Genomic DNA, 25,952 nt, shown 5'->3' with positions numbered 1-25,952 from the left:
ACCAATCGACATTTGAACTAGCCGGGTCCATTCTCATTATTAGTCTCCTCAACTAGGTTGTGAACGTGCGTATCTCGAGCAATCAGACCCGACACATTATCGAAATGTGGGTTGCAGCCCGTAGACTAGTCGAGCGGTATCCAGATTCCAACCAAGCGTGTCGATCGTCTTGACTTGGCTCGGGCTTCAGGACGTGAGATGTGGGGTTGTAGAAACTTGGATTCCCTTGGGTTTCCGGTTGGATTTCTGAGGAGACTGAGGATTTCTCATTGTGTATGAGGAGAGTCTGGAAATCTAAAAAGAGACGTTGGAAACCCCCCAAAAAAAGGAGACTGGCTTGTCAGATGACGGGATTCAATATACATCCGCAAAAACTTCTAAGTACAAGCAAGCCATTGATAGCGACCGCACATCCTACAGAGTACGAGAGATCAAGAAGTAAGATTATGAGTCTGTCTAAATATTCTGTCTATGTTCTTTCTATCGAATGAACGTCAAATCCCCGATGACGATGGATTCTACTGGTATGGAAAAGGTTGCTTAAGATGTATGAAAATGTAGAACGAATTGGCGAATTAAATACTGTGGATCACGTGGCGCTAGGTAACTTTTGGAAGCTTCCCTCAAACACTCGTGGTATGACCCGTACACCGTGCTGAGTTCTACGCGCGCTTCGGAAGAACTATGGCCCGCAGGGCCATCTTTTCCATGCTGTAGAACCTTGGGATGTTGGTTAACCTGTTAGCTATAGAGATTCCTATATTATCTACTTTTATAAGCTATTACCATGCTAATATTACCATGCTAATACCTACTTGAATGCCTCCTTTAATATCTACTTTAATACCTATTTTAATTCTAACTTCCATACTTGCATTAATATAGTAGCTATCATACTATAATTAAGACTATACTATTAGTTTGCCATATGCCCCAACAAGCCGCCGAGCGTAGCGAGGATTTAAGGCTAGTATAATATACGGATACCAAAGCATCATCATAACTTCGCCCGCCCACTTTCAATGCAGGACCAGCTCTCATCATTGAGCGTCTCGTATTTCGTGCCATTCAGCCAGAATAGCTTATCACCTTTCCAGTCACTTCGGGGATCCCAGCCCTTCTTGGTAATATCCCCTTTGGCTTGCTTAAACGTCACTCCGGTTGCAACTCTGGAAGAGGTAGTTAGTAACAGAAATACCGGTTGCGGTTCACATTGGGAATCTCACTTTTCTGTAAGCCGGACAAGTCGTGGAACAGCGTATGTTGGGACTCCTTTCTTTCTCAGCTCACTATGGAGCTTGCCCATGAATTCGGTGGCAGTAGTCTCGGAGGGGTCCTCGAGCGTGATACCTGCAGCACCTGCCCGACCATCGTATCTAGAGATTGAGTAATCAGCACTTAATTCGCAAACCATGAGTACTTCAACATACGCGCTCAGTTTTACACCGTAGACAACGGCATCATGGACATCCGGAATTCGACAAATATGATCTCTGACTTCTCCTGCACTGACGTTCTCGCCCTTCCAGCGGAAGGTATCTCCCACTCGATCCTGAAACTTTACCCATCCATCCAAGTCCTGGACGAACAAATCGCCTGTCCGTTGGAAAATATCGCCCTTCGCGAACACATCTCGGAGTAGTTTCTTCTCAGTGGCATCTTCATTGTGCAGGTATTCGGTGAGCAGACCTCGGTTCCTGACTCGGCCAATTGCCTCGCCCTCCTCCCCAAGCCTAGCCCTAATACAGAAGCCAGTTTTCGGATCCCGATAGGGCATTTCTGTTTCGGTATCATACTTGACGATAATTGTATCATCCTCGAAGAACCTCCGAATCGGCCCCGAGAACCCAACCTTTCCAGCTCCCCAGGACCCCACACCCAAGTTGTCAAATTTGGCGATGCCCTCGGTAGATCTGTAGAACTCCCGAACTTCGGGAACGTTGAACCTCTGGCGGAAACGCTCCCAAATATCCCCACGCAGCCCGTTGCCACTGGCAACAATGCATGTATGATCCTGGTCGTAAGGGGACGGAGATGTGGAGAGCAGATATCTGCAGAGTTCCCCAATGTATAAAATACGAGTGGATTTCGAGTCATGCACGTCTTTCCAGAATTGAGACGCGGAGAACTTTCGGCGCAGACAAAGGGTTCCTATATTGCCAACAGAGTAGCACAGCCCCGTAAAGTAGGCAGTACCATGGAACAGAGGAAGAGAGGAGTAGGTGCGAAGAGGGAAGTATTTGGAGGGCTTGTCGACGTCGAGGGAAAGGGGATTAGATGTGGCTAAAACCATCATGTTGCGCACAGCGCAGGCCTTGGGTTTCCCAGTAGTACCAGAAGTGTAGATAAGGGTAGATAAATCACTTGGGGATCTCTTTGCGGCAAGCAGCTCAGATGGTGAGAACTGCTGCAGCTCAACCGGTGTCACGAGTTCGCATGCAGGTGAAATCCCGTCAAAAGACGAGATATTCAGCGATAGATGGGGTAAATCAGAGGACACAAACTGTGAGAGGTCGGGCGAAGAGATCACGAATTTGGAGCTCGAGACATTTAAGCAGTGAATGAAGGTATCATCTGGTTGATGCATAATTAGAGGGTCAAACCCATGCAAAGACATCGATGTGCACTCATACCTCGCAGGGTTGTGTTAATGAGAGCGGCAACAGCGCCCAACTTTGAGAGAGCATAGATGATGACAATCATCTCGGGGGAGTTGGTTGTAAAAACAGCAACAAAATGGCCGGCCTTGATTTCCTTTCTATGGAGGAGAGTGGCCATTCGATCCGCAACTTTGATCTAGAATTAGCAAACTAAGTTTTGCGTCCGACGAGTCAGAGAGAAATCAACATACGGTCTTTCACTTGGCTATAGGTCCATGTCTTGCCCTCAAACCAAAGAGCCTCTTTCGATCCATGACCCTCTACCTCAACCACTCGCCTGAGCATCCCATAGAGAGTGGTTGCATCACCCAGCTGGGAGATGCGGTGAGACAGGCGATTTTCCCAAGCGCGATCATTGTAGATTGTAGCCAAATCCGTAGAAATGGAGAGTTTTGCATTCAAGTAAGCACCCGCTGCGAGGGAAAAGGTCGATGCAGCAGCCATCGCAGGTATGCTGATCTCGGAAAAGAGATCCATTGTGGCACAAGTGACTGGAAGAAGGGATACTCCAAAAACCGAGGAGGTCGTATCTTTAGTATCGTAACTAGGTACCCTAGAGTTCAATGTTGACCTGTCCAAAGTCTTGGCGAGGTCCCGATTATGCCCCGAGAACTGGAAGAGAGAAACAAATCATCAACAAAACACCAACCCCGCATTTGGCCATGCGGGCCCTGGAGTCTTTTAACCTCCCTCCAAGGGTCGATGGTTAGGTGATAGGCCAGACATAGCTATGTCTAAAGGAGACTGAGTCGGAATCTGGGGACGGGAGCTGATGCCCCGCTGATCGGCCGCTTATTTACACAGGCACAGAGAGTTATCCCCAGCTATCGGCTCGTGAAAAATACGGCAATTCGCAGACGGTGTAAGACCCGATGGCTCAGAGACAGGAAGAAGAACCAATACACTGGTGGATTAATGAGAATTGATATCACCGTAGTTCCAACCTCCAAGTTTCGTGAACGGTTGAGTAGAATATCCGTTTCTTCCTCGCAGAGATGGAGGAGATGCGATTAGGGACAGGGACATGTTCAACACGGACGTGATAAGATGAGCCTGTAAATATAATTGAGTCTGGAATACACCTAGGTAGTAGTAGTAGTTGTTGTTGTGTTGTGTTCCCCATGATAATTGCTGACTCAGCCATGCCAGCAAACTGCTGACTAATATATCCTAAAAGGGGTAATTTCTAAACACCAACAACCGAGGCCAGTAAAGTAACTTTACCTGTATTTTACGAATTTTACGCCTTTGTTAACGGCATCTTCTTTCGGCTGTCTGAGACTTTCTCTCACACTACAAATCATGGATCATGGATATTTATACTGGGTACTGTTTTAATAGCTACCTAGGACCTAGGTACTATATTATACTCCAAATGATAGCTTCCTCCATAGACCTGAGGAGACGGAAGTATCCCGAAATGTGATGCCTCCTACTCCGTACTCCCTCCGTCCACTCTGTCTAAGAATCCAAGTACCTAAGTCAGCTATTTCTCCTTTTATAGTGGCATAACTATGAAAACAATCCCACATTACGCCATGGCCTTTCCTCCATAAATTATAAGCAATCATCGTGTCCCTCCCCGTGAACCGATTTCGACTCACCTTTGGCCCACCTACTAGTTATGGGGTTTCCCCCGAGCCGCGGTTGATCGCATCTCTCTCCCAGTTTCTTCATATAACAATGTGAACATTTCTTCTTCTTCTTCTTTTTTTTGGAAAATAAGTCCTACAGAAAGCATCTTTAGCTGTCTCATCCCCCATAGAATAATCCGAAACAATGTCTTCTCCTCAACAGCGCTTGTCCTCCATTGCGGGCCAGCTTGCGGGCTCCAGCGCCACTACTAACAGACAAAAGCTGTTGGCTAAGAACGCGGACGATGTGGTATATTCGAAAGCTTTTTCACATCATTCATACCATGGAGGCTTGCTTGATTACTGATCATTGCAAAAACAGGTCATCACACTTGCTGTGCGCACCCCTCTCACAAAAGCCAAGAAGGGTGGGTTGAAGGACACAAATCTCGACAGCCTCCTTGTCTCCTTACTGACGGTAATGGCGACCTGTTTCCTAACGTACCCTATTTTACGTATCTAATACAGCACTACCAGACCGTTCGCGAGAAATCCAAACTTGACCCTAACCTTGTCGAAGATGTCTGCGTTGGCAACTGTCTCTGCCCCGGTCAAGCCTATGTCGCTCGTTCAGCTGTCCTTGCCGCAGGATACCCCGTCACAGCTGCCGCGTCTGTCGCCAACCGATTCTGCTCCTCTGGATTGCTGGCAATCCAGAACATCGCCAACCAGATCATTGCTGGTTCAATCGATGTCGGTATTGCTGTGGGTGCCGAGAGCATGAGCACCAACGCCGACGGAGGTGCCCCCGAGATGTCCCCCGAGGTCAGCGAGCACCCTATTGCCTCACAGAACAAACAGCCCATGGGTCAGACTTCCGAAAACGTTGCCGGTCAATTTAGCATCACTCGTCAGATGATGGATGAATTCGCTGCCAGGAGTTATCAGAAGGCCGAGCACGCCCAGAAGTCCGGCTGGTTCAACGACGAGATCGTCCCGGTCAAAACTCAGATCAAGGACCCCAAGACTGGTGAAGTCAAGAATATTATTGTCGACCGTGACGATGGTATCCGCTACGGTACTACTGCTGAATCCCTCGGAAAGATTCGCGCTGCTTTCCCCCAGTGGAAGCCCAGCCAGACCACTGGTGGAAACGCAAGTCAGATCACTGATGGCGCGGCTGCCGTTCTCCTCATGAAGCGCTCTCGTGCCCAGGAGCTCGGCCAGCCCATTGTCGGCAAGTTTTGCGGTGCTACCGTCACTGGTCTGGAGCCCAGAATCATGGGTATTGGACCATCCTACGCCATTCCCAAGATCCTGTCCAAGTTCGGCTTGACCACCAACGAAATTGATATTTTCGAAATCAACGAGGCTTTCGCCTCCATGGTATGTAAACTGTTAGACTTTGCAACCAAATATGGCGATTAACTTCGAAATAGGGTGCATACTGCGTTCAAAAGCTAGAGCTTGACGAGGCCAAGGTTAACCCTCGTGGTGGTGCTATGTAAGTCCACAACCACTACATTTATATCTACGGGGAATTTTATGTTTACTAACAAATCTCAGTGCTTTTGGTCATCCATTGGGAGCCACTGGCGCCCGCCAGGTTGTCACAGCTCTCTCCGAATTGCGACGACAGAATAAGAGGGTGGCTGTCACCTCCATGTGTGTCGGAACTGTGAGTCTCCACGATACCTTTTTTTTTTTCGCAGGGTCATTTTACTAACGTATTTTTTTTTTCTTTTTTAAGGGCATGGGAATGGCTGGTATCTTTGTTTCTGAGCACTAGATTGTCTTATTTGAGCGTAAATATCTGTAAATAATACTTTGAAATGACCTGGCCTATGTCGATAATACTCGCGTTCGTTGCCTATTCTTGAAAGATATGCGGAAGCGTAATCATTGGCAGTCCTTCTGTCTCCGGCAACCTAGGTGTATACTTGTATTTAAAGAGAGAGTGGTGATGGTGGGCCATTCCCCATGAATACTGATGTCCGCGGGGTGGCGTTTTCCTCTCTGGGCTGCCGCCGCTTTAATGAGGGCGATCAGGCTCGCCCACCTAACTTTCCTTCAACCAATCTCACTCATCTATCATCAATCCCCTTCTTAACGGCCACAGCTGATTCGGCCGCTTTGCTTTTACTGGAACTACAGTACCATGCCCTCCAAACTGGCCCTAAACTCACCCCAACCTAGGCAGTCAGCAGAATGTCATCATCCTCGAAGACGGTGTGTCCTTCTTTGTCTTCTAGTCTTTCAATACTTATAATCAAGCTAGAAGCTGGATCAAAAGCTGAATAGCTACACACCACTCGAGCCCACGGACAAAACCAAGGACTTCCTCCGTGACTTCTTCAAGATCCTTCCTCCTGACGGAAAAAAAAATCTGGCGGGAGACGTTTCAGGGTGTGCAAACGATGAGGAGCTTCGGCAACTGGTCCAAAGCATCAGAACTGGTTTATTGATTCCTATGAAAGCACAGGGCGGCAAAACACCCACTGAAATCACTCCGTCTCCGCGTTCCGGCGTTGAAGATTCCATCGAGAATCTCAATAGCCTAAACATCGAGCCCATCAGCAGAAGCTCTCAGTCGCAACTCCGGCACCACTGTTTAGAAAGAGATGGCAACAAATGTCTTGCAACGGGGCAGTATAGTCACAGTCACCCCCATCCACAGAACGCAATAACGACCCATCTTGAAGCGGCACACATTATTCCATTTGCACTTGGATCCTTTCAGGCTAATGACGGTGAGGCAGTGGACAGACATGCAAAGACTTGGGTCAACCTAAGGCGATACTTTCCAGTTCTTCGCAGTATGTCCTTTACCTCGGACCAGATCAATACGGAAAAGAACATCCTAATGCTAGAGTCGCCACTTCACACTGAATTCGGTCAATTCAGACTCATTTTTGAAGCAACCGGAGTTGCTCACCAGTATCGAATCAAGACCTTTCCAGATACCGCCACAGGGCCGATACGGAATTTACCTAAAAATCGGCTTGTCAAGTTCAGAATTCACAAAGGAAGTTGGGAACTTCCAGATCCTAAACTTCTCGGAATCCACGCTTGTATTGGAAACTTTCTACATCTAAGTGGCCAGGCGGAGATAATCGACAAGGTCCTAAAAGATTTTGAAGACTGTGGTGGGCTTGCGCCGAGTGGAAGCACCAACATCGAAGACCTTCTTGCAGCGAGCGGCCTCTCACTACTATCCTCGAATGTCAACGAAACGCCCGATTCCCGAAAGTCTACAGACAAGCAACGCCCTACGGAGAAGAAAGGACACCTACGGGCGAAAATTCTTGACACTGAAAATAAACCATGGGGATACTAAATTGCATAATCGGGAAAGCGGTTGTCGAGGTCGCAATTACAGGTTAGGTCAGTGGGCAGCTCAGGGCGGCGGGGTGACTAACTCAGACTGTGTGCGAAGGAAAGTCTGGAGTCCGCCCTGTCCCATGGCTAGAGCTAGGGGATCCCTTTGACTACGATGGAACTCCCGCATCTTCATTACCGTCTCGGGCCTTCTTGGCGTGGAGTTCTGCATGGCTACGGTTCGAGGACGTAGGCGGCGATCAGGCTGTAACTGTTACATCCAGGCAGGGATTCGGGATCAACTTGCGCTACTTCACGAGAGTATCAAAGCTGAGGAGATAAAGGAAGGGAAGACCCAGGAACGTAGGAGACGCGTCTGATACACTCTCCGATAACAACCGCCAAAGCTTATCATCCTGATCCGGAAATGGTTATTCTTAAGTCCAACGCCGCCTTATCTCGACGTTCCGACTGCCTCATTCGTAACAGCAACTAGGACTTAGAATTTAAGGCTCCTCTTCCTCGCTTCCATCACGCGATCCTTTGTTGACCGGATTCTCTACCTGATCAACTAGCATCGTTCTACCGGACAGCCTTTACCCTTACAGTCAGTCACAGAGTGAGCTCCCCTACTTATAGGATAGGGTGTCTTAAGGATGAACTGTGAAGTGCAAAGGTGGTATCTAAGTAATAATATGCAATTAAATGTGAAGAACTAAATGAACGTCGTTATATATCCAGTCCTCCGTGGTGTGGTCTACAGTTAGGTACTGTAGACGTGGTATACTGGACTGTCTGTTCACTGAGATGGAGAACAGGTCTGAATTGCTATAAAGCCCCAAACTGGCAATTTGGATAACTAGGCTCAAATCCCTCCCTCCAATTTTTTTTTTATATCTCTAAGGCCTGACTTGGGTTTAAAAATTCAACCTCATCCATGCAGAAATATTTCCTCGGGCCAGGATACCCTGCTTGACCGCCAGGGACCGTTGGTTAAAATTACAGCCTGGATAAGCACCCTTGCGGAACAATCACGTGTGCCCAGCCATCATTCGTCACCCCCAAAGCCGCCTCCCATGACACAATCTCTCCTCATTTCTACATTTAACTCCCTGTCATCGTCGTTTTCTTCCTGCCCGCACTAGAGAAAGGTATTTTCCAGGCCTATTCTAGCTATCTTCTATACCTCTTTCTCGATTTCACGGAGATCTCTCCTCAGTCTACGACCATGAAGCTCTTATCGTCGGCCGCCGCGTTGCTTTGCTTGGCTCCCCTCTCCGTTACCGCTTCGCCTCACACGCTTTTTAGCTCCTCTCAGGTTACGCTGAAAGAAGCGTTTCCAGTAGACGGCAATAATCCCTTGGAATATTGCACCAATCCCGACGGGGATGTTCTAAGCATCAAATCGGTGGACTTGTCTCCAAACCCTCCCAAGGCGTAAGTCGTTGATCGAACTAACCTCTTATTTCGAGTCCTCTCCGCTAATCCAGGTCAGTGGCCAAACCCTCACAATCCAGGCGGAAGGGACCATCCATAAACGGATCGAAAAGGGTGCTTATGTTCTCTTGGAGGTCAAATACGGGTTGATCACCCTCCTCCGACAAAAGCCCGACCTTTGTGATCAGATCGTGAATGTTGACCTGGAATGTCCCTTGGAGGAGGGTACCATGAGTTTGACCAAGGAAGTTGAGCTGCCAGCGCAGATTCCTCCCGTATGTTGATTTATCTTTCCATCGTTTGGGCTAGAATGATCCGGAAACTGACCATGCTGGTATCAACAGGGCAAATACACTGTTCACGCTGATGTCTACACCAAAGACGATGAGCGCATTACTTGCTTGGACGCCCGCAACATCCAGTTCTAATTTATCCAACGTCAGATTTATCTCTTCTTTTTCCACCCGGGGTGCTCAATGTGAGACACTGATAACGCCCACAGTACCTTCATAACGATTTCCGACATCATGCATATCAACTTTTTGTGTTCTTGTTAGCCATTCAAGTCGTTGTTCTATTTTACGTGCTCGTTGTTTTATTTCCCGAATCAACGCCTATCCAGTTTTGTCACTGTACTCGTGATTGCTGCCAGCTGCGTGTAATGCTATGTGCCACCTCTCTTGCGGCGTTTGGGAGACTTTTTTTTTTCTTTTTCCACTGAGAATAAACTACCAGCTCCTTTGGCGACTGCTTTTATTGCTCCCTATTGGGCGACCAGCCAAATGTTGTTAATCTACCATCGTTTCTGCCGGAATTAGTTTCACACTTTCTATATAATACCAAATGTATAGTTTCGTCAGACTGTTAGGGTTTAGGGGTGTAATATAACTACCCGAATGGCATCCTAGATAGTAAAATTATAAAAATATTCCCTGTCTCCCTTGCTATATATATATATATATATATAAAGTAAAATTATCCACCATGATATTTCCCCGGATTTTATTCTCAAGGGTAGCTCATTGCCGAAGTATAGCTGTTTAGATATTCATATACATAGTACATACATATATTTATTACAGTACCGCTTGAACCCGTTGACAAAATCGGTAATTCAACGAACCCAACCCCTTTGTGCATATTGAGATTGGGCATTTCCCATTGTACTCTGTTGCTCTATGATATAGTCCCGTAGTAATAGACTATCACGATAAGATGAAGAAATAAATGAACAGGCCCAAGGGCATCCCGTCCAAGCATCAAGAAACCAAGTAACTTGAAACCGCGCTTGCAGACGACGGCAAATAATATATACGAAAAAGAACAAGAAAAGGAAGAAGGAAAAAGACGTAAAAGAAAAGGAAAAAAAAAGAAGCCTATTCCCCAAACAAACGGCGCACTCGTTTCAATACACTATCTTTCTCCGGATCATATGGGTGGTCTTTGCTGGGGATCTCCAAGACGGCGGGGAAGGCTTCCGCGTAGGAGTCGACGCTGTGTCGGATGCGCTCTGCGATCTGGGTTTGCATCAATTAGCACCACACGGGCTTTTTTCCACCTCCGTGCTTGGGGCCTAGGTAGGACTGGGACTGGCCGGGATATGCATACATGTTGGTTGATCAGTAACACGGCGATATCGTTCCGCTCCTGAGTGAAGTTCTGGAATGCTTTCTCGATTGTGGCCGTCTCTGTCTTCGCGTCTACCACAAGGAAGTTCCGTTGGGAGTCGGGGCCGTCTGTAACATGCTAGAAAAGATAGAGAGCGTTAGGTCGAGTTGAATATACGTGGCGCGTGTGAATCTTACCCCGACTCCGGCGAGGAGGAGACCCGTTACGGAGCTGATCAAGGCAGAATTAGCAGGGGCTTTGCGTGTTTCGGGAAATCCCTGAGTGTGTGGGAATTTACTCTTCGTCACCAATCACGGCGAGAAACTGTCGGTCCTATTGTGTAGCAGTCCAAGGTTAGATATGTTCATGTGTCTCATGTTGGAGGCTTTTGGGGAGGGGGAGGGGGGAAGGTAGGTCGGTACCTTATAAGCAGTGGAGGTGGCCATCGTGAGGCAGGGCAGGGAAGAGGAAAAGCAAGGTATAGGTTAGATGTCGCTGCGTAATCTCAAACACAGCTGAAGACTGAGCACCTAACTGCCTCTCTGTCAAGTCCCATCAATCGATCAAGTCCATCGTCATACCGAATCCCGTTAGTTTCAACTTGCAGATTCACTACCGCCGCTTAGTGTTGCTTAGCTAAGCAGAGCCCTCCATCTTTTTCCTTAAATGTTATGGCAACTTTGTTTACTTGGTGGAAACGGATCCAGAATTTAGAAGCTTTGGGGGGGATTTTTTGTGTGTGCGCTTCGGGTTTGCTTCGGGTAGGTTCTTCATGGTCGATTTTTCTGATCCTCTTTTTTTTTTTCGTCTGGAAATTAAGCTGATGTTTTCTTTTGCGTCTCCTAGCTTCTCCTCATAGGAGTATCGACTGACATCACCATGCCCCGGCTCATTCGCCGCCAACCGCTGGCAGAGCGCATTAAGTCCTACTTGAATCCGTTAGACTTTTTGCTGTGGCTCTCAGAAGAGATTGATGCAAATGACTGGGATCAGTTCGAGAAAAACTGGGCGCTTCCGCTGGGTGTGACGTTGAATCTTGTGTTTTTGGTTGCGCGGGCAAAGAGTCAGTCAAGTGGCAGCCAGGCTATTGATGATGTGTTTGGTGAGGATGGGGGCAGTTCTTGGCTGAGCTGGTTTGTAAGTGACAAATATCTACCTTTTGGTGACCCCGGGAAGTAATTTGGCCATGATATGCTGAGGGCTGACCGAATGCTCAATTAGGCCTCGTTTGTGGTTCATTTTCTTGTCTGTGTCGTCGCGCTGAACACTTTCTACACCTTCTGTCGAAAACGACACTATCGCTTGTTTGAAGCTTCTATTGATCAGGCGCCTGTGACCCCTTCTGCCCACCGTGTGCGAGTCGATTCAACACCGGTGGCTGCGTCACCACTCCGATACCTTGCAAATGCCCTCTCCTGGTCTGCGGAGTCGAGAGCACACCAGGATGCGGAACGTGATGTTTGGGAGCTTGCGGTTTGGGACCCTCTACCGATTTGCCTCCGACTATTTTGCCTTTTCGGTCCCGGTCATATTCTGGTCTATTGGCTTTTCCTACCCACTCAGCTATCCGACCCTCGACCGAGCGTTACCATTGTGACTGCCATCTTTTTGACCACCCTGCTCTCGATACAGATGTCGTTCCTGTCATCTTCCTTCAAGCAACAGGCAAAGGATTCCGCGCTTGTTCACAGGGAAGTCTTGAAGGAGTATGACACAAAATACGTGCACCCTCGCACTCAACCCTTGATGAGAAACGTTGGCACTCAGTTCTCCGGCCCTAGTTCGACCTTCGAGCAGAAATATAACAATGTTGAGACCTATACGCCCACAGTTGTCATCAACCGAGGGTTTAAGACTAGCCCTAACCCAAAATATATCAGCCACGTCGATCCGGACGCGTCCGCCTCTCGACGCCAGTCCTTTAGCGCCACGCCTATTAGCTCTTCCCATTATAAGGGTTCGGTACAAACGCCTAACCACCTGCGAGACGCCTCTCCTGTTATTAAAGCTCCCCTATCTTCCATTCGCCAGCCCCAGTTTCGACAGACTCCCGCCGCCACAGGTGATGGTGGTAGCCTCGGCATTTATTCGCATGCCAACTCACCCTTGAGAAAATCTACTTCAGCAAACTTTGAACGTCGCCTGCATAACAACGGGGACTTTTTTTACAGAGAACGAACTTCGCGACCCTCTAGTCCGCTGAAAAAGAGCAATAATGTATCCGCGGCAGCGAGCCCCATGACGTCAGAAACAAGGAGAAGTCTCATTGACCGGCGACGTGAAACTGGGCATTTCTGATTGACCCAAGCGGTCAATGATGCTACGACTGCCTCTTCCATGTAAAGTATGATATACATAATAACTCTCGGCATCGTCACACATTTCCCTTTTCCGGATTCTGAACCAAGGGCCCATCGTGTGATTATTATCAGGTTAGCATTGGGTATGGCGTTGGTGCTTCTGCTTGTTTACCTGTATTTATTATCTTTCATGTGATGTTAAGCCTTAGTCGATGCTGGAATGTAGGCTGACACCAGGTCCATCCAGCCTCTGTACTATCTTTTCAGGGTGGTATTATTGCCAGCCTGGATGAAGTTTTGTTTTTTTTAAAAAAAAATACGCACATTGGCTCTCATACGACAATGCCGCAGCCATATCATCTACTCCATCCGCATAAATATCTTGTTATTGCTCATCGGAAAATGAATTGGCATGTGCCTTGCTCCTTCCATTAAAATGCAATCGGTTTTCTTGCCATGGGTGCAGCTTCCATTCCAAGTTGCTGCAGCAGAAATCTTGAGAGGAACATTCCGGGTTTGTTCATCTCCGTTTGTTGGTACATTCTTGAGCGTGGCGGCCTTGATGCTCAACATTCCAACTCTATACGCGAACTCCCCTCCGAATGGGCAGTGAGTCGACCCCGCCGAGAACATGGCTCTCTGAGTTCCTTGCTGGTAGTTACGTGTGATGATAATCTTCTTTCCTCATTACCGAACAGCGGATGGGCGACAAGGCGAAACAGCCATACTGTTGACCTCTTCATAGCACTGAAAAAAACCCGCTGCTTGAAGGGATGGTTGAGTCGAGGGGTTGGCACTGACCTTGAAGCCGATACTGGCAGTCCCTGCGACCGATAGCCTGTGGTCATGGAAGAGACTGTCCATCTCCCCAATGGGCATTTGCTCAACTTTCCAACCCGATCTCGAAACGGCAAGCGCCCAAGACCCAGTCCTGATGCAATTAATCACATACTCCGTGATGAGCCTACAAAAAGGACAACCGAACAATCTACCCATTCATACGGAGAGGATATATCTCAACCCCACACACCAGAGGCAACCGGACGAAAGACTACACCTACCAGGCTTCCTCTCAAAGTCTTTGTGGATAAGGACTGTACTCCATCAAAGGGTAACTCAGCCGCGTCTGGCCACCAAGAACGCGGGGTTGGTGTACGTGTTCAGCCAAAGAATTCGGATGCCGCTCTAGACCGTGAATCTCCCAGGGCAACCGATAAAGAGCGCGAGCAGTACTGGCGAAAAGTTAGAGACAAGCTGGACAAAGACCGTCGATTGCCACTCTCACCGCGCAACAAGGAAAAGCAGCAAAAGGATTACTACCATGAAGCGTACCGGAAGATCATCTCGTTGGCTAGCTCTCCTCGGCAGGAAATAGCCAAACATAAGTTGAAACACCTCGGGATCGCTGCAACCGGGAAGGGGATATCCAAGCCAGGGGATAAACTCGAGAAACTAGCCAAAACTCCTAGTCTCGGACATCGATCTGTTCTAGGGGAGGGCTCTCAGAGTGATAGCGAGGGTCATTCCATTATGCTCCGGAGGGGACGACGTGGTAGTGAACGAAGTGCTCTCCCAGGTACGAATGAGACTACATCACAGAAATCTCCAGGGAAGACGGAGAATACTACCCATTCATCCGACAACTCACGCTCTTCTATATCCCCTGTATCGGGGCCGGCTACTTCAATGACAGAATGGGAAGATAGATTCGTGGTCAATATGCCGTCTGCGCGGGAGCCCAACCCACCTACGATGAACGCGCATCAGATTGCTGAATTTCAGAAGAGTATTGAGAAAGTACATAAAGAAGGTGGGGCGATGCTCGATCCCGAAACTCTTCCCAGCCCACGTACGACAACACCAGAGCAGAGCAACCCCTTTGGTCCGCGTGAAAGGAGACTGGGAACATTTGATGGCCAAGATTCACGTCCGCCTCTTTCAAACGAAGAAGATGAAGCCCATAGCCGGCGATATTATTGCCCTGATGAGGTTGGAAGACCGAGATGTAGCACAATCTGGGAAGAGTCATCTATGGTACCGAAACAGAAATCACCCCAAGCGAACGCAGATGGTTCTTTTTTAGGGTGCAGGGAAATCAATGGACCGAACAACCGGAATCCAGACGAAATTTTACTCTTTTCGACCGTGGACGAGCGTCCCAAAGTCGTGAACATTCCACCTCAAACGTCCAGAACACCCAGGGAACCCAAGCTCGTAGCCACGCAGCATATGACGGCAGCTTTGGAGGGGAAGACTGTGGTCCAAGAAGAATGGAAACCAATTTCTCAGAATTTGAAGCATGCCCAATGCTCCAAGCCGTTACCGAAGACAATGTGTCACGAGGTCCAGTGTCAACAATCGGAACGAACAGAGAAATCTACGAAAGGCCCAAGGAAAGAGAATATCGAGCTTTCTGCAAGGAAGACCATGTCTTTCGAGCAGCAAAGACCGCAGATCAATCCCGACGATGTATACATTATCACACCTACTATAACACGTACTATGGTGACTATGACCGATATAAAGGGCCACCTCCGCAAAACCCAGAGGCCGCCAGAACCCAGTTCTCGCAGCGCAGGAGAGATCATCACCGACTCTCGCACAAAACTTCGGATAAACACAAAACCTCAAACGAGTGTCTCCCCTTCGGGTTTACGACGGGCGAGTCAAAATTCTTGGGAAAGGTCAAACGTGCCATCTGCAATACCTTCAAGAAAAACTCCTACGACGAACACGCCTACCGCAAGGCATCTCCCAGAACCAGAGATCGTTATAGAAAAGCCGAGAGTTATGCGTGGGTACATCCGTACGCCAGGCATAGTCAGATCGTCCACGGAAACCCTCATCGCTCCCGTGGCCTCTAGCACTCCGAAGCCTCCTCCTATTCATGGCCCAGCAACTATAGCTGGAAGCCTTCCTTTAATGAAAAACACTATGGGCTCTCCACTGTTAGGGACCTCGCGCCCAGAAAGCAGGATAACTTCAGCACCGTCAACCATCCAGGACCACCCGGAGAGCCGAAGGATCCTGCGGGAAGCGAAAGTGGTTGAAGTTGCTGAGTTAGATGGACAGCAGGTGGAAGATCCCCGAGAAGCCACCCCTAATATCAAACCTACTGGTCCTGATCTCGACTTGCGGGACCACAAAATGCAGGCTGATGCGAAGGGGATCATAAGGTTGGAGTCCCTTAACCTCATCATTGATATGGTTCTTGTCTTCACGGCGCAGGCACACGGATTTTATGGCCAGATCAAGGCAAACAGACGCTCCAAATCTGTCCTGCTCAAATTATTTCTGAACGGTATTCTGGGGATGCTGGAGCATTGTTTACACGTTGCGAGGAATATTTTAGCCGTTGTATCAACATACAATGCGACAGGGGATTGGCCTAAGACTAACGACAAGGATCTTGCTAGGTCATTAGCTGAAATCGGGCAGGCCATGGTATACCTCGTGGTTCTCGGGTTCATTATGATGATTGTTGGGCGAGCGGCAGGGTATGTGGTTCTCATCGGAAGCTGGGTAGTATGGTTTGCGAGACCTTTTGCTCTCGTCTTTGCCACAGTTGGGAGAGCGTTGTTGGTCTAAGTGGGATCTTCTTGGCCTCTTATCTCCTCCTTTTTCTAACCTTGTTCCTATTCTTATCGTGTTTCTATTTTTTTTTTTTTTTTTCACCTGGAGGCAATGGGAGGATACAGTTTGTATTTTTAACCCTAGGTGGTTGATAGTAACGAATATTTTCCGCGCATTTTCTCCCCCCTACCAACTTAAGCTAGGTACATCTTAACTACGGAGCATGTTGCCATGCCTCTTTGCTTTCGAAATAAAGAGTAGCTACATGTCGACAAAGTACCTTTAATCGATCACAATCCTCATAACTCTAATATAAACTACATACGTGTTCTCAAGTTCATAAAATGCACAGTAGACCTACAACCTATTTTGAAATACCAGGCTATGTTGAATATTCCATTCCACCTCATTTTGGATGGAAGAATGAGCTCTATTTATGTCCCCCGAAAAAGTAAGGAGGAGGAGGAGAGGATATCCCCAACCAGTTGTCCAACTCTATCTACAGCTAGTGATACTACCATTTGTCCGGCGAATGCCGGGATCAGGTCTCTCGCTATAACAATCATATCGTAAAGTACTGTCAGAAAGAAAGACAGGGTCTCCGCAAAAAAAAAAAAAGAAGAGAAAGTAGAAAGAAGGGGGAAAAAAAAGCAGTATGCAATGAGGACGAGGAGAAGAAGAAAAAGAAAAAGAACAGGGAAGGGGGATTTGGGAATAAAATCTCAAGAGATGAAAACTAAGCGACCCATGCAAATAATGAACAAAGGGATGAAAGAAAAGACTCCGTCCGTCTGTATCCCATGTTGAAGAGGATCGATCACTTTTTTTTGTCATGAACCCAACTCCGTCATCCCGTTTAGTGTTGAATATTATAAAACCTCCTAAACCTGTGTAGTAGCTTTTAATTTTAAAAGAGCAGAAAAAATGTCATGTCATGTAATGATGATGATGATGATGTGAATGAAGGTTGGGTTTGATCCGGTAGCTTCAAGCTCGAGTCGAATGGTGAAGGGAAAAAAAATGAAGTATATCATATTGAATATTGGTGTTGAAATTCGTGTTGACTCTTGTGCCCAACAGCAACTGAAAATGAAAAGGGAAAAAAATGCGAGAGGGTATATGTGAGAATGAAAAGTCATGTTGAATTAAAATAACGCTGAGAGGAAGAAATCGTTGAGAGGTCTTCATTTCGTGTCGCCATAAAACATTCCGGTGCCTGGGGGGATTGCCCAGGCAGGTTATCGTTGAGAGTTGTGTTGAATTAGTTGAATATTTTGGAGTTGGAGTAGTTGAAGAGTTGAATGTGTTAGAGGGCTGTTAGTAGAAGAGGCAGGACAGGTATTGAGCTGTCATCTCGTGTCTAATTTTGCGCAACGGGTTCCGGTGTGGCTCCGTTAGTGGTGCCGTTGGTAGTTCCGTTTTGGAGAGCCTTGGGTTCTACAATTTCACCGGCGACTTCAACATCTAGATCCTTGACGTTCAAGTCGTTGAACAGCTCAAAGAGGTTATATGTGTTGTGGAAGTCGTTGTTGACTGAGTTAAAGATTAGCAAGGTCCCCCCCATGACGAAACCTACATAATCACTTACCGATATTCACAAGGTACCAGTTATCCATGACGCCTTGGATCAGCTTCCTGCTAGGGCTAGCGGCATCGTGACACTTCGCCCAGTCTTCACCGAGCTGGTAGGCTTCATCCTTCCAGGCTAAGAAACTGATGGTTTCAACAATTGTTGGCTGAACAATCTCACGCCCTGCAAAGATACCCCAGGTCAAAGCGTTGGGGCTGTCACGAGTGTTAGTTAGTAGCTCTCCACTCTTTGACACGGCGTGGTAGGTAAGGTCCTCATTTGCCTCAATGCGAGCAATGAGATCATTGATCAGGTATGGGGGAAGGAGAAGCTCGAGGTAGGCCTTCTGGTAGACGAAGCCGTTCTTCGGGCCCCATCCGTACACGGGGTGGGAGGACTTGACTCCATTAACAGCCGGCTGAGAATTGATAGTCAAGAGACCTCGCTTGTTTAGCTCTACAAGGTTTTCCTTAATTGAGGTTGCCTCTGCACTGATGGGGGATTCGCTCCAGGGTAGTCGCTCCAGCTTGCCTTCCATAAAACGGACAAAGATGTCGGCGAGATCGCGAAGAGACTTGGGCTCGCCCCAAAGTTTGATATTCTGGTCATTTGTGCCCTTGATACCGATGCCGTAAGCATCCAACTCACCAAAAGCGGGTGATCGGGAATCGGTCCAGCGGCCGTTAGGGAACTCGTCCCAAGTTTGTGTGCGGGCAATGTACGAGGAATTGCGGTTTCGCCAGAAGATTGGGCGGACATCCTCTTCCCGGCGGTTCAGGCCAAGCGAGGGGCGCCAAGGCAGAGCTCTCTGAAGTGGCGTCTCCGGTGTTGGGGTAAGCTTCAGGTCGTCAAGGACGAGTTGTGTAGCCTGGGCAAGATTCATCGTGTAGCTAGATTTTGTGAGCTTGCGGAATTTTTCATTAGGGATAAGATCCGGACTCACAAGTGAAGGTGGTTGATACCAGCGGCGATGAGTCTCCTACACATATCCGCAATTAAGCGTTTTCCAATCTCCTTCACAGCAGCGTCATCATTCTTCACAGGCTCCAGAGCTTCGAGCCAATCGGGGGGGATCCGGGCCTTGGTCCAATTGGCGCGTCTAATGAATGCAGCATACGTTTGGATTGGCATAATTCCCGGAATAATAGGCACATTGATACCCCGATCACGGCACTTCTTGACCCAGTTAATAAAATGGTCTGTATCGTAAAACATCTGGGTAACGACAAAGGAGCTCCCCGCATCCACTTTCTCCTTCAAGTGGTCAATCAAAAGATCGACATCGGGATTGTCATCGGCACCCTCAGGGTAACCTCCAACACCGATATCGAAATGATTGCCGTATTTTTCGCGAATATACTTGACAAGATCCTTCGCATAGCGAAAGCCTCCGTCGGCAGCTTCCCACACTTCTTTCTCACGAGGAGGGTCGCCACGAAGAGCGAGAATGTTGGTACAGCCCGCCTTGTAGGCAGACTGAAGTGCAGCATCCACTCGCTCTCGCGGCATGTCTGTGCAGGTCAGGTGCATGCATGTCTCCAAACCATAAACAGACTGGGCGACGTTGACCATCTCGCAAGTCAGGTCCGATAGTCGGCCACCCGCACCCCAAGTGATGTCGATGAAAGAGGGACCTAACGAGTGCATGCGGTCCATTCTGTCGTATAGATTCTGTACACCCTGTGCGGTCTTGGGAGGGAAGAACTCGAATGAGATGCCGATTCTCCCCGCGGCCTCATTTTGGGCGAGTTTCTCTTTGATATGCATTTTCAAAGTATGACGCTAGAAGGCGGGGTGTTAGTAATAATGGCGATGGGAACTGTTTAAACAGTAAAGACGCGTTAAAGTTGATTCATTTGACTCACATTGATTCAATAATTCCCCTAGGAGATAATAACAAGAACCCTTCAGCTAGAAGATGCTTGTCCAGCTCTCACGATGCTGACAGACTGCCTGAATCACCGGAGATTCCGTCGGAACTGGATCCCAAGGAGATGATAGGAAACAACCTCAGGAAGGTTAAGAACAAGAGGAAAGAGGGGAAAGAGAGAAACTCCAATACAGATAAACAAAATCAAGAGTATAACAGATAGCAGAGAGAGTCTGCTCACGAACAATTAGGAGAGAGAAAGAGAAAGAGAGAAGGATGACTAGAAAGACCCCCCGTTTGGAGTTTGGAGTCTGGTGCGGACTCCGGAGTTCGGAGAATCTGCCCTCTCACGTGTTTCCCCCCTCCAAATCTAAGTATTATGTATCCGACCAGAAAAGAAGAAAAGAAAAAAGAAAAAAAAAGTACGGCCAACAAGAAACCAACTCTGGAATGTGGGAAATTTAAAAAGAACAGAAAAAGAAGAAGGAAAATGCAATGAGGAGTTGATAGAGAAAGCCGCTGATGAATCTCGAGGGACCCCGCCTCTCAGTTTCTCCGCCCCTCTTTTTGGCGGCGAAGGAGGAAAAAAAAAATTACTGCATTTCAATAATATACCTTTCTATACGGAGTACATTGCATCCATACAGACTAATTCCACTCCAATTCTCTTTATCTTCATCATCCATACCATCTCGTACTTAAAAAACTATTTTTAAACCTTGGGTTCCATATTTAAATAACCTCAAGAGAGTCAAAAAAAGAAGAAGACAAAATGGCCGCCGAACAAGACTACAAGGCCACGCTCCTCCCCCTCCTGATCTCCAACAAGGTCCTATCCTTCGGCAGCTACATCCTCAAATCCGGCCGTGAATCGCCCTACTTCTTTACTTCCTCCCTCCTGCACACCGCTCCCCTCCTCCGGGCCACCGCCGCCGCCTACGCGAGCGTCCTCTCTACCCCGCCTTTCGTCACGACCGCCGCGGACGGCACCACAACCCCCAACTTTGACATCGTCTTCGGTCCCGCGTACAAGGGTATCGTCCTGTGCGCTGCGGCCGTGAACGAGCTAGCCGTGCGAGACTCGCTGTCCGCATCCCCCAAGGGAACCTGGGATAACGTGAGCTACTCGTTCAACCGCAAAGAGGCCAAGGACCACGGAGAGGGCGGTAACATTGTCGGGGCGCCGCTGAAGGGCAAGCGTGTTGTCATTGTGGATGACGTGATCACTGCTGGCACGGCTCTGCGCGAGGCTGTGAGCATTATCGAGAAGGAGGGCGGAATTGTGTCTGGAGTTGTGGTGCTTTTGGATCGCGAGGAGCGAGTCAGCGAGACGGAAACCAAGAGTGCTGTTGGCGTTGCGCAGAGAAGCTTGGGTGAGAATATCCCTATCCGTGCGGTTCTTGGACTTCATGATTTGATTGAGAAGCTGGGAGGGGAGATTGGCGAGGTTGAGATCCAGCGGTTGAAGGAGTACAGGGCGCGCTACGGGGCTGAATAGATACCTGGATAACTGTCCAGAGGGGGTTTACTTGCACTTTAGATAGGATAAGGATATAGTAACGATTTCCTTTATATGTTTTTTTTTTTTTTTTTTTTTTTTTTTAGTTGGTACTTTATGGTATTTCTATAGGCCTGCTAGGGAGAAATAGTGAAGTAAAAAAAAAGCTCCTGGTGTTTATTGGGGCCCTTGGTGAGTGTCTTTTTAGTTTGGCATTAACTGGTCTCTAAACTACATTTCAAGGCTTCAAGAGGTGGCCTCTAACCACCTCTTGATGTTGATTGACAATCTTCTCGCACACTAATTGCTGGGTTATATATATTTCTATGTGGATGACATCAAAGTCACCTTTGGCTATCGAGCACTTTTAATGTATGGTTTTTGAAGTAGAACACCATGACATGACGTAGGGATCCTCTGATCACTCTCGAAAAGAATAAAAAAACAGCTCAATGAGGGTATCTACACTAACCACTACTGGTTCCCTGAATACTACTTTAAGTGACTTTGAGACCTATGATATGCAAACATGCACTTAGGAACTATCCAAACCACAGCACAGCATTATCAGCCGATACTATCTACTTCCAAATACAACATAATGTGGGGTGTTGATAATGTGTCGGTACTATATCTAAGGAACCTGTCTCGTCCTACCACGTACCCATGGATGCAGGAATTTATACCTTTGTCGTCATTCGGGGTTTGAAGGCTTCCAGAGGATAACACCAAGTAGAGAATAGGTAGAAGGCTAAAGCACAACCAACCAACACGAAAGAGCCCAACTAGAGCCAACCCTAATATCAATCTAATGGAACAATTCAGCTAATTTTTCGAAAAAGATGACGCCCAAGAGGAACGTGAATCGGCTTTGTCCGAGTCTTCAATGGCACGTACAACTTAGGTGGGGACTGGGAGGGAGAGTCAAAACGGAATAGATGACAGCCGTTTCTTCTTACCTGGGAGGTGATGAACTATTTAATATTGGACGAAGAGGAGATTTATCACTCGGGCACATGCGGAATCCTCGTACAATCGCGACACTGCCACCTTGTGGCCATTCACTTTCATAAAGATAATATGATCATCCTTCACCTAGACAGGTTGAGATACCCTTGTTGAGATTGAAAGGAGAGATAAGAAGTGTACGACTTGTCTGATTTGACAGATCTGGTTGCATCTCAGTCTTGTAGTTTCTTCAAGATGTATTTCACTTTAGGCTTATCCGCCCTAGCCCGAATAACTCTGATTGAAAGCGATGATATCCAAGTGACAAGTTCGGCGTCATGAATTCGCCACTAAGTAGTTCCTCTACATTGTCTGCAACTTTCCGGGACGACGACGCAGTATGAGTACGGAACCAAGCGGACCCAAACACAGAACCGTGGAGAGTGTAGACAGGTGAGATGTCTCAAGGACTGAAGCAATCCTTGACGAGTGAAAACACTTAGGACCGCGGTTCCGGAAAACCGGTGAGCATGAGCATGAGCGGACTTGTGGGCTGAAGGACCAAGCATCGAAAAACATGATTGAGAAATATATGTAGCTCTTCTTGCATAGCAGGGACCCGTAAGAGACGGAACATGCCGGTGAGTTCAAGTAAAAGACACAACCGACTAGCTGGGGGGCTGTGAAGGGGCAAACAGGTACACGAGGCTAAGAATTTCCTTTTTGTTGTGATAGCTGCTTCTTTTTCTCTCTCTTTCGGAGGTTTGATGTACCGTTGAGAAGCTCATAGATAGTGTATGCGATTCAGTAAGCTAAGTTTTCGAAGACGGCTTGCATAATGTGACATGTACCAGGGATACTAACGTATAACAAGTCAAATTTGCAGATCATGCAATAACTATGCACTCTATATGTGGATGACACTACGGCTCTGCCATGTGCCTAGAGGCAGAAATTATCGGCACCTGCACATTGGACAATCTAGTTAATTCTGAAAGGCTGAAAAGCGGGGATAAACCATGGAGCTCAGATGCGATATTGCCAATGGCCCATACTGAATTGAGCATGAAATGCATCGGATATGCAGCGGCAAACCTAGTCGCTGCCGGCGTCTTTACTTTCTTGTATTTTGGTGCATATCTTGGGGCGGTGCGATTTAACTGGACTCGAGCGAGAAGGTAATTTGTAGGTGGAAGAAGACGGCAATCAATCGCACACCGCATGATGTTGAATACTCGGAGAACTCAGCATGCATAGACAAACCACATTTGGTTCTCTGATATCATAATCAGGTAAAATTAACACCTGGGACTCGGAGGCTAAGGACGTGATTATTTCTGTGAGCGGAGTAATCCGAGCTCGCTTAACTCGGAGATGATGATGCCTTAAAAGAATTTCAGGTAGATTATACGCCGAAACAAGAATTTCTGGCTACAGTAGTAAGGATTTAAAGCTGAGTATACTGGATTGCTGTTGCACCGTGACTGAGTAACTGTATACCAAGGTGGGTGAGAGTGTAAACACTTATCGATGATACGCCCCAGCCACTCAGTATTTCATGATACCATTTTGACTTGTCATATCACTCTCGTGGAACGGAGAAGGAGGTTTTTTTTGACATACCCTCTTCCTCACTTGAAAGGCTTTTTGCTGCTAGATAGACATTGGTAGTCGACATGCCCTGTCAACATCAGGGCACACGTACCGCAGACTCGCTGAGGGCAGTGCACATGGTCCCGTCCCCCTTTGGGAGACTCAAAGAAATCATGGTGGCAGGATTCAATGACATCAGGTGAATAAGGGATATAAGGGCTGTTGATCTGAACAAATGGTCTGAGACCCTGGTAGTGATCATCCGAAGGGAAGAACCAGGAGTGAGGTGGAAGCCATACCAAGGGCGGATTAGCACAACTTTACAAGTTCGCAGCGGTCTGTAGTACAGTAGGGTCCCACTCTAAGATGCAAGAAATCCATAGCAACCAGTTAGAAACTGTAGTTCCAAGTTTAAGCTGCGTTAACCGGGCACTACTTAACTATCCACTGCGGGAGCTTGTAAGATTAATACAGGCTGTAATTTATGTACGTGTATAGGTTTCCACCGATCGCCAACGCTTCAGTAACTACTGGAGCTGCTCGCTCGGTTATGCTGTCCAGAAGCACGGGAAGCTTTCACATCGCACATGTCAGGTTTAGATGACAGCTTGCCTACTATCAGTAGGTAGTATGCTAACAAGCGCATCTAATGAGAACTTACTCTATATCTTAGTAATAGCCAGCGTTTTTACATCAAGCCTGATCGCAAAAGACCACACTAGGCCTTTGGAAAAGCTTGCTGTCAGATAACTGCGAAAAGGACCGGCATAACCATATAAAGAGAGGAAGTAGCTCCATATCGGACGTAGGAAACCATCGATGGCTCAATCATGAGACAATTCCCAGACCTTGGCGACTAATGGGATTCAGAAATAACCTCTCATCCCCGATATTTTTCGCTATTAGCGGCCCGGCAAATTATGACTACCAACAGGATACAGTGGGCCAACGATTTTTAGAGAAAGCAACAAGAGTGCCCCCAATCTGAAAATTCCCCTATCTTGTTTCTCAAGAGCAAAGAATATCAGATAAGGCAGGCAACTAGCAGTTCAGAACTTCAGGAGGACCCGGAGTTGTTCGATGAGTCCCCTTGCATAGCATCCCTAGGAGGGCACAAAGGGCCCATTTCTTTGTATTCACTGGAAGAGATTCATTGAGACAGCTGTCCCAAAGCATCTGATCATGAACAAGAAATGAGACATCAAACTGAGAGGTCCACACTCCTCATATCCCTTTGAACCTTCTAAGTAAGGGGAGCAAACCTTAGGGTTTAACTATTACCTTTCCCTTGGTTCTGTATCTGTATGTATGGTATACCTGTAATTTTTCCGACCAGATCTTGTTTTTCTTATCTCGAATTAGGAGTTCAACGCCTGATCCGGACTATTCAAATGTTACTTCCTACTAGTCGGTATAGAGTGAATGATTAATATGAAGGCAACAAACTTCATATCCGTAAAATTAGCCTAAGAGCTGCCTGCAACATCATCGCTTACGAGAGTAGCCACCCTAAAAGCAGCATGTGAGTCGAAGGGAGTAAGGAAGATGGAACTCGAGATAACATCAATCATATCCAGTTTGACTCAGCATTCCAATGTAAAACTGTTTCAAAGATCTACTCAGGTGATTCCATTAGGCAGTTCCAATATCAATCGGAATAGGGTGAATTGGAATGGTTTCTGAGGAAATGGGCGCAACTAACGAATCCGCAATTCAGCTCTCCACCAAACCTACGGACCAATATCAGAGTACCTAAGGTATATTCTTTTCTTAGGTTTCCGTATAGAAGGCTTGCAGGATGCAGGATTGCAGATGCAATATAGAGACCATATTACACCATTCATCATCAAAGAAACCATCGCCAATAAGCAATTACATTAATCAATATTGAAGTTTAATAATAGCAATAAGAGCAAAGCAAGAACGCCGAGATCAAGAGGCGCTTTTCATTTCCTTTAGAAAACGCCTCGTGGAACATAAAGTGTCATGTCGTATTTTTAAGC

At 47.3% G+C, this 25,952-nt stretch overlaps 10 protein-coding genes across 10 annotated transcripts; 6 read left to right on the top strand and 4 right to left on the bottom strand.

The window, feature by feature from the left end:
* Positions 1 to 997: 997 nt before the first annotated feature.
* Positions 998 to 3,137, bottom strand: P175DRAFT_0440851 (putative bifunctional fatty acid transporter/acyl-CoA synthetase (FAT1); the record flags this gene model as incomplete). The annotated part of the gene is made up of 5 exons (XM_040894044.1): positions 998 to 1,169; positions 1,227 to 1,376; positions 1,431 to 2,574; positions 2,634 to 2,789; positions 2,852 to 3,137. 5 exons carry the CDS (start codon positions 3,135 to 3,137, stop codon positions 998 to 1,000), a joined length of 1,908 nt encoding a protein of 635 aa, XP_040750790.1.
* A 1,302-nt stretch (positions 3,138 to 4,439) lies between these two features.
* Positions 4,440 to 6,064, top strand: P175DRAFT_0524974 (putative peroxisomal 3-ketoacyl-coA thiolase (Kat1); the record flags this gene model as incomplete). The annotated part of the gene is made up of 6 exons (XM_040899397.1): positions 4,440 to 4,544; positions 4,617 to 4,712; positions 4,763 to 5,620; positions 5,674 to 5,738; positions 5,801 to 5,912; positions 5,985 to 6,064. 6 exons carry the CDS (start codon positions 4,440 to 4,442, stop codon positions 6,021 to 6,023), a joined length of 1,275 nt encoding a protein of 424 aa, XP_040750789.1. The 3' UTR covers positions 6,024 to 6,064.
* Positions 6,065 to 6,442: 378 nt separating this feature from the next.
* On the top strand, positions 6,443 to 7,571 carry P175DRAFT_0494530 (HNH endonuclease signature motif containing protein; the record flags this gene model as incomplete). The annotated part of the gene is made up of 2 exons (XM_040896017.1): positions 6,443 to 6,463; positions 6,513 to 7,571. 2 exons carry the CDS (start codon positions 6,443 to 6,445, stop codon positions 7,569 to 7,571), a joined length of 1,080 nt encoding a protein of 359 aa, XP_040750788.1.
* A 1,067-nt stretch (positions 7,572 to 8,638) lies between these two features.
* P175DRAFT_0462177 (ML domain-containing protein) lies at positions 8,639 to 9,827 on the top strand. The gene is made up of 3 exons (XM_040894786.1): positions 8,639 to 8,989; positions 9,048 to 9,264; positions 9,334 to 9,827. The coding sequence occupies exons 1-3, from the start codon at positions 8,781 to 8,783 to the stop codon at positions 9,415 to 9,417; spliced, it is 510 nt and encodes a 169-aa protein (XP_040750787.1). The 5' UTR covers positions 8,639 to 8,780; the 3' UTR covers positions 9,418 to 9,827.
* Positions 9,828 to 9,952: 125 nt separating this feature from the next.
* P175DRAFT_0502933 (H(+)-transporting V1 sector ATPase subunit F) lies at positions 9,953 to 11,148 on the bottom strand. The gene is made up of 5 exons (XM_040897508.1): positions 11,020 to 11,148; positions 10,896 to 10,930; positions 10,795 to 10,828; positions 10,598 to 10,735; positions 9,953 to 10,506 (listed from the first exon to the last, which is right to left on the bottom strand). Exons 1-5 carry the CDS (start codon positions 11,041 to 11,043, stop codon positions 10,366 to 10,368), a joined length of 372 nt encoding a protein of 123 aa, XP_040750786.1. The 5' UTR covers positions 11,044 to 11,148; the 3' UTR covers positions 9,953 to 10,365.
* Positions 11,149 to 11,305: 157 nt separating this feature from the next.
* P175DRAFT_0558956 (Nur1/Mug154 family protein) lies at positions 11,306 to 13,349 on the top strand. Its single transcript, XM_040900883.1, has 3 exons — positions 11,306 to 11,358; positions 11,444 to 11,734; positions 11,819 to 13,349. The coding sequence occupies exons 2-3, from the start codon at positions 11,477 to 11,479 to the stop codon at positions 12,893 to 12,895; spliced, it is 1,335 nt and encodes a 444-aa protein (XP_040750785.1). The 5' UTR covers positions 11,306 to 11,358; positions 11,444 to 11,476; the 3' UTR covers positions 12,896 to 13,349.
* A 58-nt stretch (positions 13,350 to 13,407) lies between these two features.
* On the top strand, positions 13,408 to 16,576 carry P175DRAFT_0462166 (putative NTP binding protein). The gene has a single exon (XM_040894785.1). The coding sequence runs from the start codon at positions 13,744 to 13,746 to the stop codon at positions 16,483 to 16,485; it is 2,742 nt and encodes a 913-aa protein (XP_040750784.1). The 5' UTR covers positions 13,408 to 13,743; the 3' UTR covers positions 16,486 to 16,576.
* Positions 16,577 to 17,830: 1,254 nt separating this feature from the next.
* P175DRAFT_0510655 (methylenetetrahydrofolate reductase (NAD(P)H) MET13) lies at positions 17,831 to 19,807 on the bottom strand (the record flags this gene model as incomplete). Its single annotated transcript, XM_040898530.1, has 3 exons — positions 17,831 to 18,003; positions 18,059 to 18,930; positions 18,984 to 19,807. 3 exons carry the CDS (start codon positions 19,805 to 19,807, stop codon positions 17,831 to 17,833), a joined length of 1,869 nt encoding a protein of 622 aa, XP_040750783.1.
* Positions 19,808 to 20,523: 716 nt separating this feature from the next.
* P175DRAFT_0558953 (orotate phosphoribosyltransferase) lies at positions 20,524 to 21,431 on the top strand. Its single transcript, XM_040900882.1, has one exon. The coding sequence runs from the start codon at positions 20,683 to 20,685 to the stop codon at positions 21,406 to 21,408; it is 726 nt and encodes a 241-aa protein (XP_040750782.1). The 5' UTR covers positions 20,524 to 20,682; the 3' UTR covers positions 21,409 to 21,431.
* A 1,180-nt stretch (positions 21,432 to 22,611) lies between these two features.
* Positions 22,612 to 23,054, bottom strand: P175DRAFT_0502929 (uncharacterized protein). Its single transcript, XM_040897507.1, has one exon. It carries the CDS (start codon positions 22,923 to 22,925, stop codon positions 22,707 to 22,709), a length of 219 nt encoding a protein of 72 aa, XP_040750781.1. The 5' UTR covers positions 22,926 to 23,054; the 3' UTR covers positions 22,612 to 22,706.
* Positions 23,055 to 25,952: the final 2,898 nt, after the last annotated feature.

Source organism: Aspergillus ochraceoroseus (assembly GCF_002846915.1).
Source record: "Aspergillus ochraceoroseus IBT 24754 chromosome Unknown P175scaffold_6, whole genome shotgun sequence".
In the NCBI taxonomy this organism is placed as follows: domain Eukaryota; kingdom Fungi; phylum Ascomycota; class Eurotiomycetes; order Eurotiales; family Aspergillaceae; genus Aspergillus; species Aspergillus ochraceoroseus.
This window is presented reverse-complemented; position numbering and strand designations above follow the sequence as displayed.